This window comes from Anomaloglossus baeobatrachus, chromosome 1 (genome assembly GCF_048569485.1).
Source record: "Anomaloglossus baeobatrachus isolate aAnoBae1 chromosome 1, aAnoBae1.hap1, whole genome shotgun sequence".
In the NCBI taxonomy this organism is placed as follows: domain Eukaryota; kingdom Metazoa; phylum Chordata; class Amphibia; order Anura; family Aromobatidae; genus Anomaloglossus; species Anomaloglossus baeobatrachus.
Window position 1 is genome coordinate 772380352 of NC_134353.1, and position 17876 is coordinate 772398227.

General features: G+C 45.6%; 1 protein-coding gene across 1 annotated transcript in view; it reads right to left on the reverse strand.

The window, feature by feature from the left end:
- SLC27A6 (solute carrier family 27 member 6) overlaps positions 1 to 17876 on the reverse strand; it is a 144361-nt gene that overhangs the window by 13180 nt on the left and 113305 nt on the right. Inside the window, exons 9-10 of the mRNA XM_075324663.1 lie at positions 15624 to 15721; positions 4506 to 4636 (exon numbers count right to left, since the gene is read on the reverse strand). Of these exons, the coding sequence (XP_075180778.1) occupies positions 4506 to 4636; positions 15624 to 15721 (229 nt within the window). The remainder of the gene's footprint in view (positions 1 to 4505; positions 4637 to 15623; positions 15722 to 17876) is intronic.

The window sequence follows — 17876 nt, forward strand, 5'->3', positions numbered from 1 at the left end:
GTGGCCTTTGCCTTATACTTTAACTCTGATTATTCCACTCCTGGTTTTGATCACAAATACTGAGGTAAAAACTGATCAAATACTCAGTGTAAGCACGGGGCCTGAAGGTGATTTCTTCAGACAGAACATGTTGCACCTATAGTATGTCCACCCATAGCTATAAGTTAACTAAGCTGGAAATGTCATCATATGGATATTTTTCGACCAATGATAGGGCACGTATATATCCAAGTATGTTCACCCAGTATGTTGGCTGAACATTTGATTCATAAATGGATTAAACCAATGTATGTGTCTAGCTTGCACGTGACTTATATTAGACCAAGAGTATCATTTTCGTAGAGGACAATATGTTGTTGTATGGACTGCATGGCGATAAATGAGAAAAGTGCTGGTCTGGCGGCAAAACATGTTGGGACAATAAAGAACTATTCTGGAAGACAAAAAGGTACTTATATTCCCGATTTTCACTATCCTTACTAGGCGATACTGCTTAATATTGGCAGCGTAGTTTGTCTGTCTCTTCAAATGTGACATATGCAGAATATCAACTTTTGCTGGAGATTTTCACTATGTCGTCCACACATTGCGATGCATAATGTGAAATCTGTCATAAATCAGTGGATTTTACTGCCGTAGGTTAGTTCTAGTTGCAGAAAAATTGACAGTGGATAATTATGTCTCATCTGGATGTACCCATAAAGAAGAGCTATCACCAGCCTGCATTTTTTTATTTAATAAAGAGTGGGCATACCCATATTGATGACTTTCCTGATATCACCTATCAAAAAAAGTGGCCAAAAGTAACCCTAATTCCACCCGAAAGAGCATGACTTGTGCTAGCTTGAAGACTTGTATCCCCTATCTGTCCGCAGCCCCTCACACAATGAAAAAAACAAGATCCTATCCCAGCACGGCCACGTAATTAATTAAATTGCTGACTTCAACAACAAGAACAAATGCAATTATTTCAGATGACAATAGCCATGTTAAGATAAATGTGTTTTGAGTTTTGGTCAGATAAATTGCAATGAATCCTGACTGATCCCATTAACATGTAATAGGGTCCCTCAAGGTTCAAAAATGTTCCTGGTATTTTTGAAAATTATAGCACTGCAAACTTCCTAATTTTCTCCATGTAAACTAAATAACAAAACCCATATCACATAGCTGGATATCAGGAAAGGATCAGGTTAACTTTCCACAATGAGCTTTTGGTGAGTTTTTGACGTTACGCAAAAAATGCCTCTTCTTACAGTTCCAACAAAGTGGTTGGATTTATATTTTTACACTTTGCTTCTTTTATACACAGCATAAACTGTCCTGTGGTGCGTGTTTTAAATCATTATCAATAATGATGATGATAATGATGCTGTTGAGTAAAATTAATACTTGTGTACGCTGAGTTTTATGTGCGGCTTTTCCCCACAGAATTTCAATAGATGAGGAAAATCTACAGGTAAAAAAACCTCATGCTATAAATATAAGTATAAGAAACAAAGTACCTTTAAAAGGGAAAAGGAAAGGAAAAGGAACCTAATTTGCTTAATGAGGCAGAAATACTGCAGAAAATCTGCAACATCAAAAACTCACCAAAATTTACTTTTAAAGTAAAAACGCCATACAGGCACTTTACAAGCGCTAGGTCTTCTGATACCCTCACAACATTGTTATGACTTGTGACTCCAGCAGCTAATCAATAATTTCAGATATTTGATTGGATGCAAGGCTCAAGTGACATAAAAATGTCTCAAAGGCATTGGGAGACACAGAATCAGCATCACTGGAAAAAAGCAGGTTAGCACAGTGAATTTAATATTACAGTGATGGAAATCAGAGGTTGTAGAAATGTGACATGGCGTCTGCTATCTATTTCAGCCAATTATGCACTCCAAAAGTCGAAAGGAGCTCCCTCCCTTCCAAGTTCTGCCGTGCATCCAAACAGTAGGTTTGCACTACATATGAGGTATAAGGGGCCCTTTGCACACTACGACATCGCAGATGCGATGTCGGTGGGGTCAAATCGAAAGTGACGCACTTCCGGTGTCGCTCTCGACATCGTAGTGTGTAAATCGTTTTAACTACGATTACCGAGCGCAAAAGCGTCGGTTTCGTATGATTGGTGTAGTGTCGGTCATTTTCATTATTGTGGCTGCAACGACGGTACGATGTTGTTTCTCGTTCCTGCGGCAGCACACATCGCTGTGTATGAAGTCGCAGGAGCGAGGAACATCTCCTACCTGCGTCCCGTCTGAAATGCGGAAGGAAAGAGGTGGGCGGGGTGTTTACGTCCCGCTCATCTCCGCCCCTCCGCTTTTATTGGCCGCCTGCCGTGTGACGTCACTGTGACACCACACGACCCGCCCCCTTAGGAAGGAGGTGGGTCGCCGGCCAGAGCGACGTCGCAGGGCAGGTAAGTGCATGTGATGCTGCTGTAGCGATAATATTTGCTACGGCAGCTACCACAAGATATCGCAGCTGCGACGGGGGCGGGGACTATCGCGCTCGGCATCGCAGCATCGGCTTGTGATGTCGTAGTGTGCAAAGGGCGCCTAAAGCCTGCTTTACACGGTACGACCGATTGTGCGATTTCACAATCGATCGTACCCGCCCCCGTCCTTTTTGCGTCACGGGCAAATCGCTGCCCGTGTCGCACAAAGTTAGTAACCCCCGTCACACATACTTACCTCTCGTGCGACCTCGCTGTGGGCGGCGAACGTCCACTTCCTGGAGTCTGGAGTGGGAGGGACGTTCGGCGTCACAGCGACGTCACACGGGCGCCGGCCAATAGAAGCGGAGGGGCGGAGATGAGCGGGACGTAAACATCCCGCCCACCTCCTTCCTTCCACATAGAGCCGGCGGCGGCCGCGGGAGGCAGGTGAGCTGCTCATCGTTCCCGTGGTGTCACACGGAGCGACGTGTGCTACCACGGAAACGATGGGCGACTAAAGTAACCGATATTATGGAACCTAACGAGCAGTACCCGACTCACGATTTGTGAGCGATACTGCGTCGCTAGGAGGTGTCACACAGGCCGGCATCGCCAGCAATGCCGGATGTGCGTCACAAAAACCGTGACCCCGACGATCTATCGCACGATAGATTGCCTGGTGTAAAGCAGGCTTAAGTGTTTCCAGGAGAAATTGCACAACTAATTGTGTGGTCCATTTTCTACTTTTACTATTATGAAAATGCAAAATTTGAAGCCAAAGTATTAAAGGGGAACCTGTCACCGGATGCTTATAGTACTCACCTAATGGTCAGTGCAAAGCAGACTGGTCAGATGGGCGTCTCCGTTGTTTGGGACTGGCACCTCCTCTTTCAGCCATCTGTGTCCTTCTTCTTCTGAAGTTAGTATGGATGACCCGGAGACGCCCATCCGACCAGTCTGCTATGCACCGACCGTTAGGTGAGTATTATAAACACCTGGTGATAGCTTCCCTTTAAGTTTATGGGAAAAGTAAAATTTTAATTTTTTCCTTACACATTGCTTTAATTCCTATGACGCATCTAATAGGTTAATAAACTTCTTGGATGTGGTTTTGAGCAGTATTGGAGTACAATGTGTCATGAAAAAACAATCCCAAAATCAATGAGATATGTTAAAGTGTTCTAGAATTATTAAGGCTGAGTCCATATGTCCAGTAATCATCCGATACTCCGGATCCTACAGACATCCACTGGGAATAAAGTTCTGCAAACACAACTTTTTTGTCTGTTGCTAAATAACTGATGTCTGCCGGATCGTTTTCTTTGCCGTGGGAGTCTATAGAGAACGGATTTATTAACAGATTGTTATTTAGTGATCTGCTAGTCTTGCATTTGTAACGGATCCATTTTTTCTTACAGGATCCATTTCAAATGGAAGATAATTAGCAATCCGTTAATAAATCCATTCGCCATAGATTCCCATGTTAAAAAAACGGACCCTGCAGACATCATTTTGCTGACGGATCTCTGCAGGATCCATTCTAACAGATTATTACAGGACACATGAACTCAACCAAACTCTTAAATAGAGATGAGTGGACCTGTGGACGTTTGGGTTCTGCTGGTTCAGCTGAACTTTTTTAAAGTTTGGTTCTGGACCCGGACTTGACCTGAACTTCATTTGAAGTCACTCATTGGCAGTTCGAATCTCCACCACATACAGCCATAAACAGAACACTTCCGGGGGAGGGTGGACCGTTTTTTTTTCCTTTTTTTTTGTGCACTCTACTTCCAATCATGCTATTATTACCCCCAATGTGAGCTGTTCAAACAGTGCAAGTGGCTCACACTGGGCTGAGCATTGAGCATAACCGAGCACAGCAATGTTCGAACGGGTCGTTTGCATCCATAGACCAACTGAACTTTGTTTTCTTGGAATAGTCTGAGTTCGTATCGAACACCGAATCCGAACTTCAGGTTCGGTCATCTCTATTTATAAAATGACACTGGTCAAAATTGAAAAACATTGGTCTTGTCTGAAAGGTGAAACATGCGTTGGTGGTAAGGAAGAGTACCTGCAGTCTAAGGAATCTTGGAAATGCATATCCAGGTAGATAGTTCACAATATGCTCATAAATGCTTTCTAAATCTAATGACATGTCAGGCTTCAGAATAATTGATGCCATTCCCACTTTTCCCTCATGACCTTTAAAAAAAGGAAATAAAACACAAATGAAAACATATACATCATTCAGAATGTACTTGTAGGTTAATTCATGCACAGTGAAAATTATATATGGTGGTTAAGTAGTCACTGTAATGCTACGCGCACATGTTGAGTATTTGGTCAGTATTTTACATCAGTATTTGTAAGCCAAACCAGGAGTGGGTGAAAAAGAATTGGCACATGTGTTCCTATTATACTTTTCCTCTGATTGTTGCATTTCTGATTTTGGCTTACAGATAGTGATGTAAAATACCGACCTGAAAGTGTGAACGTGGCCTAATTTCAAGAAACGTTTCAGAAATTACTAGCAAATACAAGATGACATATTGGCTAGTACTTTGATTAAATTAGACTGAATGCCAGCTCACAGAGGTGTCAGATTATAGAGGTTTATGGAAAGGGGGTGAGAGAGAGTGAAAGATAGAAGCAAATAGACATGCACAGACCAATGCTTCTGCTTTCTAGTACATCTTTTATTTCACCCCTGAGCTGAATTCATAGCTACACTGCCCAGTACTGCTGTATAATATCATCTATGTTGTTTCATCTGATAATGTAATACACACAGACAGGAGTGCTGGTGTCCCTCATATCTCTGTGCACTGTGTACGAAAGACATCAGAGCAGCTAGTCTCTACTCACTAGCTCAGAGACAATTAGAAAATAGAAATGAAGCCTGGAGAGTGCTAGCAAACTGGAAACAAATGCAGGATACAAGTTATACTATGACCAGAGATTGTTTTATTTCTCATGTACATACACAGAAAAAGTATTCTGATTAGAAACCTGATATGACAATTTATGCTTTAATAGTTGAAAGAATACTAAACTATCTTTCTGAAATTAGTGGTCTGACACACCCCAGCTGCAAACCGATGATTAGTATGGTGCTGAGACAGACAACACATCTCAGCCATTCTTGGATGCTGTAGCGGGGTGTGCATATGTTAAGTATTTGGTGAAGAAAATATCTGCACCATTTCTGCATTTCTTGGCAGGAAAAATGCTGTGTAAAATAGGCACTTTTTTGCCATGTTTTTTTGCGTGCACTTTTGGTCCAGATTTCCCTCCACTCATTAGTAGGAATGAAAACTGCAGCAAAAACGCTGAAATATTTGACATTCTGCAGATGTATATCTGCATCAAATCTGCTATCAAAAATAAAAAACGTATGCATGAGACTTCAGGGTTCACTTTGCTAATACTGGGAAACCCTTCAGGTTTTGTGACCAGTCAGCAATATGTGCAATATGTGCACAGGCCCTTAAAGTGATTATCCACTAATTTTACATTAATGTGTAGGATAGGTCCGACACCCCACACCACCGGTGATCAACTGTTCTTGGTGTTGTTAACGGCAGCAGGCAGCCAGAAATGTTCAGTTCTGGTCCGCAGATACTCCATCAACTAATAGCAGCCACCTCCTATTGAAATCAATAGGAGACGAATGTGCAGTATCCAGCCATGGTCACTATAAGAAGATGGGGTAGCTCTGAAACTGAGCATTTCCGGCTGCTTGCTGTTGGCACCAAAAACAGTAGAATGGTGGGGATGCGGGGTGTTGGACATCGGACGATCAGACCTTTTCTAAAGATAGGCCATCAATGTAAATGTAGTGGATAACCTCTATAAAATAAATGAAAGCTGAGTTGCAGGACCCGTGGACAGCCACTACACAGTGTATGTGTGGCGCCCTGGACAAGCCAGGTCATCACAGAACTACACCAACACACCCCACACCCCGGTTAGGCACACCGAAGCCAAACACAAAATCCTTGTTGCCTTCCTCCAGGGGATGATGTCCACACCAGGGGGTGGGCCAGGCGGTTGGTCCCGCCCACCGAGGAGTTCACAGTCCTGGAGGCGGGAAAAGGAAGCAGATCACATTAGAGTTGACTTTTGAAGTGAGAGGAGTAAAGTGGTAGAGGAGCAGTCTGAAGGCGGTCCGGGTGTGTGGCCCGGACGGTACAGCAAGGTTGGCAGACGGTGGTGACCGTCTGCAGGAGAGGCTAATTGGAGCAAACCGTAAGAACCGTGGACGGGCGGTGGTCCGGCGGTACCGGATCGGCGAGCAAAGAGAAGCTAGCACCATCCGGCAGGGCTTACGGACCCTGACAATGCTAAGAGTCGCCGTTGAATTTGTCAAATCCATTAGCGAAGGGAACCTCCGGGGTTTCCCAGCAGTCAAGACCCGATTGAAGGCAACCGCTCAAACCGTAGAGGGAAACACAGTCACCGCCAAGTCTACAGTTCCCAGGGCCAGAGCCTGCGGGCAAAAGGGGCTCCCTCAGCCTCCATCCAAGCTGGGGAGCGGGTTACCGGTGGGAAGCCATTGGAACCGTAACACAACACAGGTGCAGGGATAGGCAGTCACCATCAACCTGCCGGGAGGAGAAACACCGCAGCTGTCTGTGGGACCCGTCCATCCAGCCGTTTGTTTTACCGGAGACTTTGCATTCATCATTGGCTGAGTGAGTACCACCGTGCCGTGTGGCACAGCGCTGCCCCCGCGACCCTGCACCTCACCAGGCCCCGTAACCCGCCTGCCATCCATCCCTACCTCCCTCACCGGGCCCCGGGACAACCAACCCCCCTACCCACGGAGGGAAGAACTAACATCCAAGCTGCTCCTCGTCATCGCTCCCGGAATCCCCGTCCAGAGCAGCGGTGGTGTCACCAATCTCGCCACAAACCGTGGGTGGCGTCACGGACAATATCCCTAAACCCAAACCACCCCCTTTCACTCACGGGCGAGGAACGCCGCTCGATTCCCCGGGATCCGGCCCACCGCTCGAGCCACCACCGAGCAGCGACCGGACCCGAGCAGTGGGTGAGCGCAGCGTCCCCTCCTCCGCCCGCGACATATGGGTCTGACACTGTTCCAGCTGTGTGCACTGTGTACATCTGACTCTCAGAAGATGCAAATAGCAGCTATGAATCCAATAGCAGGCACCAAGCTACCAGTCTGTCATCTTCACTCCCCATCCCTTCATATAACCTTTCATTACATATATTTAGCTAGATTTGCCTTTTGCCCTTATTCTTTAGAATTTTTTAAGACAGACATATAGATAATATAGACACATTGCCCTTTGTGCCAAACATCTGTGCTTGGATTGCAAAACAAGTTCTTGTATATAGAGGTGGTAGCCCCTGTGGAATGTCACAGACACTTGTGGTGCAATCAGACAATATTTTTTGTTCTCTCTTTATGAGAGACAGGAAATCCTGGTGTAAGTTCTCAGTATAATTATTACATCTGTAAAAGACTTATCAGACACTCTGGTGGGCAATTTACTCTTGAACAGCAGAATACAACTGTATAAAAATGGAAGTCTCTTAATTAATGCTTGATGACCAGGTTACACCCAAGATGACAGGTTTTTGACTGAACCATCCATGACTGAGCCTTAGGCCTCTTTCACACGTCCATGCCTCCGGTACATGTATGGTCAGTTTTCTCACGTACCGGAGACGCGGGCACACGTGGACCTATGTATTGCTAATGCCTCCTGCCGCTATCACAGACGTCTGGGACCCTGTCCCTATTCCTCGTGCTATCCAGGCATCCTCTTTCGCCCTCCACCTATGTTCTATGCCTCCTTGGCCTTCGCAACGTACCTTTGAAAAGTAAACTCCTTACCTACCTATGTTATAGTCCTCTGACGTTTAATTCGTCTCATCCACCATTCTATCATAGGCAAAACCTTGACAAAGGCCTAATACAGGCTGAAACGTTGTCTTTGCTCTATTGGTAGTGGCGTTTCTTTTTCTTTTTGCAAATAGTCTATTGAAACACATTTTGCATTACATTTTGGGTCCCATTGAGTGCTTGGGATTTCTTATACTGCTTAGAGTTACTTTTCCCTTAAGCACCTCCCTCTTGAGACAGTAGAGCCCAGCTTTACCCTTATATACGGAACGCAAACGTGTCATACGTAACACACACGTACCACACGGATGTGTTCCGTGTGACACGCGCCGGAGGAAAGACATGTGTCTGCGTGAAAAAAAAAAAACATTACTCACTTTCTCCAGCCCTCCTGTCTCTGCCGCTGCTGTCACTTGCTGCCGACCGCCGCTCATTATGCTCATTGCATATCACTTCATTGTGGCCAGAAGCAGCAGCAGCAGCAGGGAGTTGGCAACACAGGAGACCGAAGTTCAGCACCACGGACAGCGACACCAGGGACAGGTCAGTAGAAAGTTCCCATTCTCCGTGTGTTATCACGCTAGGTACGGGGAAGTAACAAGTCAATGTCAGAAGGGAAACCCTGTGTCTAGGGAAAGGGAAGATGGTGACCCCTTGACCAAACCTACTGCTGGTCCCTCAACACCCTAAATAGGTTTCGCACCTATGAGCCGAACCGGAAACCTGACCCTAGGTATCCCTATTGCTGGGCCATAAATAAGGAATGGATGGGAGATGGGATGAGCTCTTCGTCAACCCCACTAAACACTATAGACAACGTAAGGAGGAAACACAGAGGAAAATGCATGAACTACTTATCTACAGATGACTCTAGTAGAAGCTCTGTAAAGTTTTCAGCAACGATACCACAAAGGAGTACAAAAAAATATGACCAGCACTAGTCCAAGGAAGGAAGGGGTATTTAAGCCCCAAGATAATGCTGAAGATCAGCAGCTGGGTGAAAGACGAGCTCCTGCTGGGTCCAAAAGAGGGAGAAATTAATCCAGCAGGAAAGCTACTTATACCAATGAATACTGACAGCAGGAACAATGAAAAGTCAGGGAGTATTCTGCGCAGCGAAATGCTGTGACCTTCTATGGCCAGAAACCACGTGACTATCACTCATGACACATCCGTGACAGTGGGGTAGCATAATATGCGGTAGCCAGACCCCCTGTCTTCATTCAGGTTACAATAACAGCTTGTCGTTACATTTACTTGGTGGTCTAAACAGTGCTACCGCTATTTCTATGTGTCTCAGAAGCCATTTTTAAAAACAACAGCGCCAGGCCGTATATTGCTTGTGCTATTGTGAAGGAGCTGCCAGCAGTAGATCTTGATGATTTGTCCAAGTGCAATCCCCATGGCAGAACATTTCTCAGACACTCATTAATAACCCCATTTATAGCATGTAAGTGAGGGTATTTCTGCATATGATGCTGTTACTCATGATTCCATTTTTTAATTATTTGCATATCAACAATATGTCTAATAAATCCTGTGATTTTCATAATTCCATAACTCCTTGACTTTTGCTTCTTGGTTTTGGAATTTCAATATTGAGGAGTGAATATCAAAAGTGCAAAAAGATTTTTACATTTAGAAGCTGTTTTTTTGTGTCGTTTAATATATCTATTTCCAATGAGATTTGTCAGAGCTTTTAACCTCATATTTTAAGCTTTAATTCATCTATTGCCAAAAAGGAGCTCTGAATGCATCGTACATAAACATGCTATACATTGCCTTCACCTAATACACAAAAACATGGGATATTCATGACATATTCGTCCTTGCTGATCAGGTCTGGCTTGTTCAACATTTAAAATGGTTATATAAAACGGTTATATATGTAAGAGGAAAATCATGGCCAAAGGTCAGGGTACTATTATATCTATAGTATTACATCTCCATCCAAAGGAAGGGGAGCAGCGTTATTATACCCATAAATGCTGTCTAGAGTGAAAATCTCAACTGTTACTTCACAGTATATAACCACGAGAATCCAGTACAGAAAATCACCCTTGTGTTACAGAGATTTACATACAGGAATCCATAAAAGAAGAACAAAAAATTAAGGTTACTGTGTTCTGAATGCTGCACTTTTACAGTCATTGTCAATTTTACCAGGAAAGTCCTGCAAACCACCAGGCCTCAATTTGACAAAAGCACACCCTAAAGTGGGCGCTAGACGTTCCCATGTGTTTCTGGGGATGTGTCTCAGAATTTGCGTTGTAAATGTTGGTAAGTACGAGAAGACATCCAATAATAATAGTATTTATAAACTTTAGGAAATTCAATTAGAGTTGTCTCTTTAAGGCTTATGCAACTAGAAAGAAAACTCTATTGATGTACATTATCAAAACTCCACTGATGTCCCTGTGTGCTGGATATAGCCAACTCCACATTCACATTTGACAGAAGAAAGGGCCTCCTCTTTCAGGCACATGACCTAGGCTGTCACGCTTGTGGTACAGACAGAGCCCCGCTCCCACTAGCACTGCTGAGAGCAAGAGTCATCCAACTGCGATCCGGTCTTGTGATTGGATCACAGGTGGAGAGAAGAGAGAGTGATCTCTCCCTCTTCTCTTCTTCCTTTCTCTGTGCATATTCCAATGCACTCTGATGACATCTGTGACGCCCCTGCGGTAACCAGGTGTCACAAAACAAGGTAACTTCACTGTAACAACTCGGTCCTACATAACTGTGCCAGTCTGTACACACACCAGCACACATACACTCCAAAACCAGGGCAGGAGACTTAAGCTGGGTTCACACTAAACGACAGCGACAACGACGTCGCTGTTACGTCACCATTTTCGGTGACGTAACAGCGACCTTGTAAGTCGCTGTTATGATCGCTGCTTGGCTGTCAAACACAGCAGAAGCAGCGATCATAACGTCGCTGTGCTACATGTTCAGAGAGCAGGGAGCCGCGCTTAGCGCTGGCTCCTTGCTCTCCTGCAGCACACATCGGGTTAATTAACCCGATGTGTGCTGCAGCTACATGTCACAGTTCAGAGAGCAGGGAGCCGCGCGCACTGCTTATCGCTGGCTCCTTGCTCTCCTTGCTACAGTATACATCGGGTTAATTACCCGATGCATACTGCAGCCACATGTCACAGTGCAGGAGCCGGCACTGGCAGCAAGGGCGGCGGAGGCTGGTAACCAGCGTAAACATCGGGTAACCAGGGAAAGGTCTTCCCTTGGTTACCCGATGTTTACGCTGGTTACAGCTTACCGCAGCTGCCAGTGCCGGCTCCTGCTCGCTTCATTTCGTCGCTCTCTCGCTGTCACACACAGCGATGTGTGTGTCACAGCGGGAGAGTGACGACCAAAAAATGAAGCTGGACATTCAGCAACGACCGGCGACCTCACAGCAGGGGCCAGGTCGTTGCTGGATGTCACACACAGCGACAGCGACGGGACGTCGCTGCAACGTCACAGAAAATGGTGACGTAGCAGCGACGTCGTTGTCGTTGTCGCTGTGTGTGACACCAGCTTTACATAGAACCAGGTGACAGGGCTGGGCACTGTGAGCTAACAGGCAGCCAACTGGGAAGGGAGAGATCAGACCTGGGGGAGGAGAGAGTGACCTGGGAGGTGTGGATAGACAGCAGAACATAGAGTTGAGAAAGAGTGAGTGAAGGAGGAGGAAGTGAAGTGTAGTAAGAAAAGTGTCAAGACAGACAAAGGAATCTTGAGACACAGGGAAAGAGGAGTAGAAAGACTCCGCAAGGACCTGAGGAGAAACAACAGCTACTCAGGGGAGAAAGTAGCTGGAGAGCGAGAAAGCAAGCTCCAAGGACAAAGGAATCCTGTGGGGTGGACATCCAGGGCTCCCAGTACTTTGCACACATGGGGTGCAGATCCCAGAACAGACTGGGACTTCAAGCCATTTGTTAACTCTGTCAGTCAGGTGGGTTTCCAAGACTCATCTGCCACCACTAACGTCAGAGGCATCAGCAGCAAAGGGAGGACCGGGACATATCCCCTTAAATAGTCCAAGCTGCCTGTGGCAGGACCCAGACACCAGACGGACCTCCAGGAGCTAAACGCCAGGGAGGACCGACAAACACACCAGAGTGCATTGGTGGGAGAGTGGCACCAGGTTGGCCGGCATTGCCAACAGGGACAAGGGCGCACCTGGAATCCAGCACGTTTCCAGGGTGCGAACCCAGCTGTAAGTAAAAGGAACCAAACTGCACTCCTCTGTCTGAACTGATTTATTGCACTGCGCCTCCATGTTAACCCTTACCTACCCCTGGGGAAAAGCACTGCTCAAGGAGGCCTCCACCATCCATGCTGCCCCCATCCATCATCCCTAGCGGGAACCCACAGTGGCGGCCCTACCATCCCTGGCCGCACAGCGCGAGTGGTGTAGTCGGACTATGTTTTTATTTTAATTTTTTTTTTATTTAAAACTGGTCGACGGTGCCCCCGGATTTGGAACCTCTCGAGCCACGGACCGTCCGGATCCAAGCAGCCCGGCTGCCCCGGGGCGCGACACATCCGAGTGCAGTCCGATGTTTCACATGAACCTATAGACTTGTATGGGTGCATGCTACGATTTTTTTTTTTTTTCATGCCTATTCGGTATGAGAAAGAAAAAATCATAGATGCGCACTATCCCATTGTTTAACATGGTGCAAGTGCAATCCAATGTTTTATAGGGATGTTTTAACACATCTGCTCCCAATCCACAGCTGAGACCTTGTAACACCAATGAGTCAAATGACACCAGGGAGTAGAAATAACTAATTGAGCACAATTTGGCCATTTTCATCTAGGAGGTGTACTCACTTTTCTTTCTGGCAGTTTAGATATTAATGGCTGTGTGTTCAGTTATTTAGAGGTTACACCAAATTTGCCAAATTTACACCAAAGTTATACAAGCTGGACACTGACTACTTTACATTGTATCAAAGTATCATATCTAGTGTTGTTCCATGAAAAGATATAGCAAAATATGTACAAAAATTTGGGGGGTGTACTCACTTTTGTGATATACTGTACATACCTGTCAATCAATTGCTATGCTTCAGAGTAAAACATATGTGACTGCAATTAATGAGTCAAACTGGAAGTGGTTCAACATAAATCTAACTTAAAGTCTTGAGCCCTGATTCATCAAAGTTTTTACACTCAAAAAGTGATGTGGAAGTTTTGAAAAGTCACAAAAATTTGGCACAACTCAGAGGGCCTGATGCCACAGCTCACTTAATTCATGACAGGCTGTGACGTTACCTGCGCCAGAAACCTCACTCCAGTCCCTGATGTAAGATTTCTATCATGGCGCATGCCACTTCCCAGTTGCTCCAGACTGATGAAGAGGCATGCACCTCATCATGAATCATGAGAGTCTGACTTTACTACGTCTTCTCATCAAGACGGGGTCTTGATGAATCGGGGCCTAATGCCGGCGTCACACGGTACGATCTATCGTGCGATCGCACGAGCGATCGTACCCGCCCCCGTTGTTTGGTCGTCATGGGCAATTAGTTGCCCGTGTCGCACAAAGTCGTTAACCCCCTGTCACACGCACTTACCTCCCGGACGACCTCGCTGTGGGCAGCGAACATCCTCTTCCTGAAGGGAGTGGGACGTTCGGCGTCACAGCGAAGTCACACAGCGGCTGGCCAATAGAAGCAGAGGGGCGGAGATTAGCGGGTCGTAAACATCCCGCCCACCTCTTCCTTCCGCATTGCTGGTGGATGCAGGTAAGCTGTGTTCGTCATTCCCGGGGTGTCACACGGAGCGATATGTGCTGCCCCGGGAATGATGAACAACCGGCGCATAGAAGAAGAAACGACTTTTTGAAAAAGAGCGACGTGTCAACCAGCAGTGATGAGGTAATTTTTTTTGCTCATTCACCGTCGCTCGTAGCTGTCACACGCTACGATATATCAAACGATGCCGGATGTGCGTCACTTACGACGTGACCCCGCCGCCATATTGCCCGATATATCGTACCGTGTGACGCCAGTATTAGAGTCATTTCAGGGCGTTAATTTCTATCTGAAATTTGGAGTATATTTAAAGAGGTTGTCCACTACTTTAACATTGATGGCCTATCCTTAGGATAAGTCATCACGGTCTGATCAGCCGGGGTTCAACACCTGGCACCGCAGCTGATTAGCTGTTCCTGTGGTGGCAGGAGATGCTCAGTTCTGGAGCTACTCTATCTTCTGATACTGCACTTACAACTCATGCCCAAATCAATAAGATGTGGATGTGCAGCACCTGGACATGGCCATCAGCAAACGGGGCAGCTTCGAAACTGAGAATTTGTGGCTGCGTGCCACTGCTGCTGGCATAAAAACCGCTGATAGGCAGGGTTGTCGGACGGCCGATCAGTGTTAAAGTAATGGACAACCCCTTTAAGAATATTGTTGTAAGCATTCTGTAACATGCAGAACAGTGCACATGTATTGAGTAGAGCATAGATGTAAGCTGCTCTCCTGTTTTCACTGAAAAGCTGGTTGCCGGGTCTTTAAATCCAATGATGCCATGAAAATATAATCTTACTAGGACGAATATTTTTACCCTATTGTGTCTAATGCATCTAAAAAAATGTATTTCTAAGACCTCATTCAGAGGTGTGTTTTTCACATACATGTTGTAGCAAGGATTTCTACAAATTGAACACGTACCCATTATATTCTAGTATAACTTACTGGTGAAACTATCTAATACAAGATGGGTCTGTGAAAATCACAGACAGCACACGGATGGCATCAGGGGGCAGGTCTTGTGTTACCCGTGAGTGACACTGCAATGTTCAGGAGACGCTGTACATGTTACTTAATTATTTATTTAGCCATACAATGATTGATGAATCACTGGCAGAAGAAACTAAACAAACAGTGATGAAAATCAGATCCATAACACAGATGACACTTGTACCATTTTTTACATACGTGAATTATAAACAACGACTGACTGAAGTTAGACTAAAAGGAAGCAAATTCCAAGGTGAGCAGACAAGAGAGAAAATGTCAGGTAACCCTTAAGAAACTTGTCAAGAATAGTTTCAAGGAATAAAAAAAAGGCTGACCGTTATGAAAGCTATAAATATGAGGAAAATTGTACGCAGAGGATTACAGCCGCACATTATAAACCCTCGAAGCATTTATACACCTTTTTATGTGTAAAAACAGAAACTAATCAAAATGATAAATCCCTGAGCTCAGCAGCTCGCTCTGTCCTATACTGTTGTTAGATTGTGTACAGGAGCAGACGCCTGACATTGGCTTTATTGCGGCAGCTTATTATTACCTGATATACCCACTCCATACACGTTGGCTTCTTGGATGAAGTCAAGCATTCCAATTATATCAGACACTTCGGTTGTAGCGACATTTTCACCTTTCCATCTAGATAGAGGAATCATAATTTGATTACAAATGATTCATAATTACATTAGGCATTTTACCTTATTTCTATAGGAACATTGTCCTCACTCTTCACAGAATACAAAAATATCTAAGCAAATGGACAATACAGTCACCTGTCATACTGCCATATCTGTAGATGGAGCCGACTGGAGGTGTGACGTCAGGAAACATAAACTGCGACATTAGCTGTCATAAAAATATGGGGGTGGAATAAGATCCACTGGAGAATCATAAGCGGAAGCCTTCTTTATCCTTAGCAGCTCTTCTAAGGGGTAATTTGCACATTGCGACATAGCTACTGCGATCTTGTCGGGGTCAAATCGAAAGTGGCGCACATCCGGCGCCGGTAACGACGTTGAAACGTGTAAAGCCTAGATGCACCGATAAACGATCGCAAAAGCGTCGAAAATCGGTGATCTGTGTAATGTCGGTCATTTCCATAATTTCGCTGCAGCGACTGGTACGATGTTGTTCCTCGTTCCTGCGGCAGCACACATCGCTGTGTATGAAGCCGCAGGAGCGAGGAACATCTCGTTACCTGCGTCCCGCCTGCAATGAGGAAGGAAGGAGGTGGGCGGGATGTTTACGTCCCGCTCATCTCCGCCCCTCCACTTCTATTGGCCGCCTGACGTGTGACGTCGCTGTGACGCCGCACGACCCGCCCCCTGAGGAAGGAGGCGGGTCGCCGGCCAGAGCGACGTCGCAGGGCAGGTAAGTGCGTGTGAAGCTGCCGTAGCGATAATGTTCGCTATGGCAGCTATCACAAGAGATCGCATCTGCGACGGGGGCGGGGACTATCGCGCTCGGCATCGCTGCAATCAGCTAGCGATGTCGCAGCGTGCAAAGTACCCCTAACAGTTTACCTGAGCTCGTCTGATGCAGTAGTATAGTCTGGGGAATGGAGGGGCAGAGGAGATCTACCTGGTTGCATAATGTTTTGTGGATACATTTTTGAAAACAAACAAAAAAAAAGGTTTTCATTTTTATCTTTTAACGTTTGGCACTCTTAAGACGTTACACCACTTTGAACTGTATCGGCATAAATAAAATGCTGATACAATTGGATCCATTGTTAGAGCAGTGAGCTGTAGGCCCACCAGGCAGAATTCACACTGTGTGTCAGCAGACAATGGCGCAGTGGATCACTGCATTGTGGCACCTGTGGCAGCCCACTCTATGTTCAGGTAAGAAAAGGATCACTCAGATTAGGTGACTACAAACTCTATATTTTTACTTTCCAGGAAGATACATAAAGAAGACATTAATATTACTGTAAGGGGAAAAATACTTGCCTTGCCCCAGGTGCTGGAAACCCAAACTCCTCCACTATATAATACGGTGAGACAGATTACTACAAGGATGGACATATCATTAGTGCAACTTGTGTGGCTGCAAAAGGGCCTAAAATGTAAGGGGGGCCCATTTCTACCTTCAAAGCAGGGGAATTGTGCATTTTGATGAGCTCTTGGACTGTAAATGACCAATATATTGTTCTTGCATAGGGGCCCTTTTCTACCTGTGTCCATCGGTGGACTCCTGTACAATCTATGATATATTAAAAATACAATTCCAAGAATGAAAATGGGCAGAGTACCCTCAATGTAGACACTGAGCTATTAGGCAAAGCTGGACATTTCAGTCTTGAGACCTGTGTGTGTGGTGCCATTCTGTAAGTAACGGGAACCTGCGAGGTCCCTTATGCCTGCTCCAACCCAGTAGCATTCACGTGTTTGCCAAAATTCCCTGCCTAACCAACCATCCCTGTATAAGGTTATTTACTAAGATCAATGTTTAAATCAGTAAGAAACCTTTCTGCTGCTATGCTAATTAGGGCCTGTGACTAGTTGATGGGGCATTGTTTCCCCAGACTAGTCTGCCCTCTTTTTATATTATCACACTCCTGTAGGCATGATAACATGATTTCAAAGAGTCGACGTCATCATAGTTACTTCAAATCTTGTGCATGTGCTCATTTCTGCAGCGTCAATGTACCTCAGAAGCCGGGAGTACTCGTCCCTGCTTCAGAGAGGCGTGCTGCACATGATCAGAAGTGCAGAAGCTGTTCTTCCAGTCATGCGCAGTATGCCTTCTGCAGCCGGGAAGTGTACACCCAGCTTCTGAGGCACACTGACAC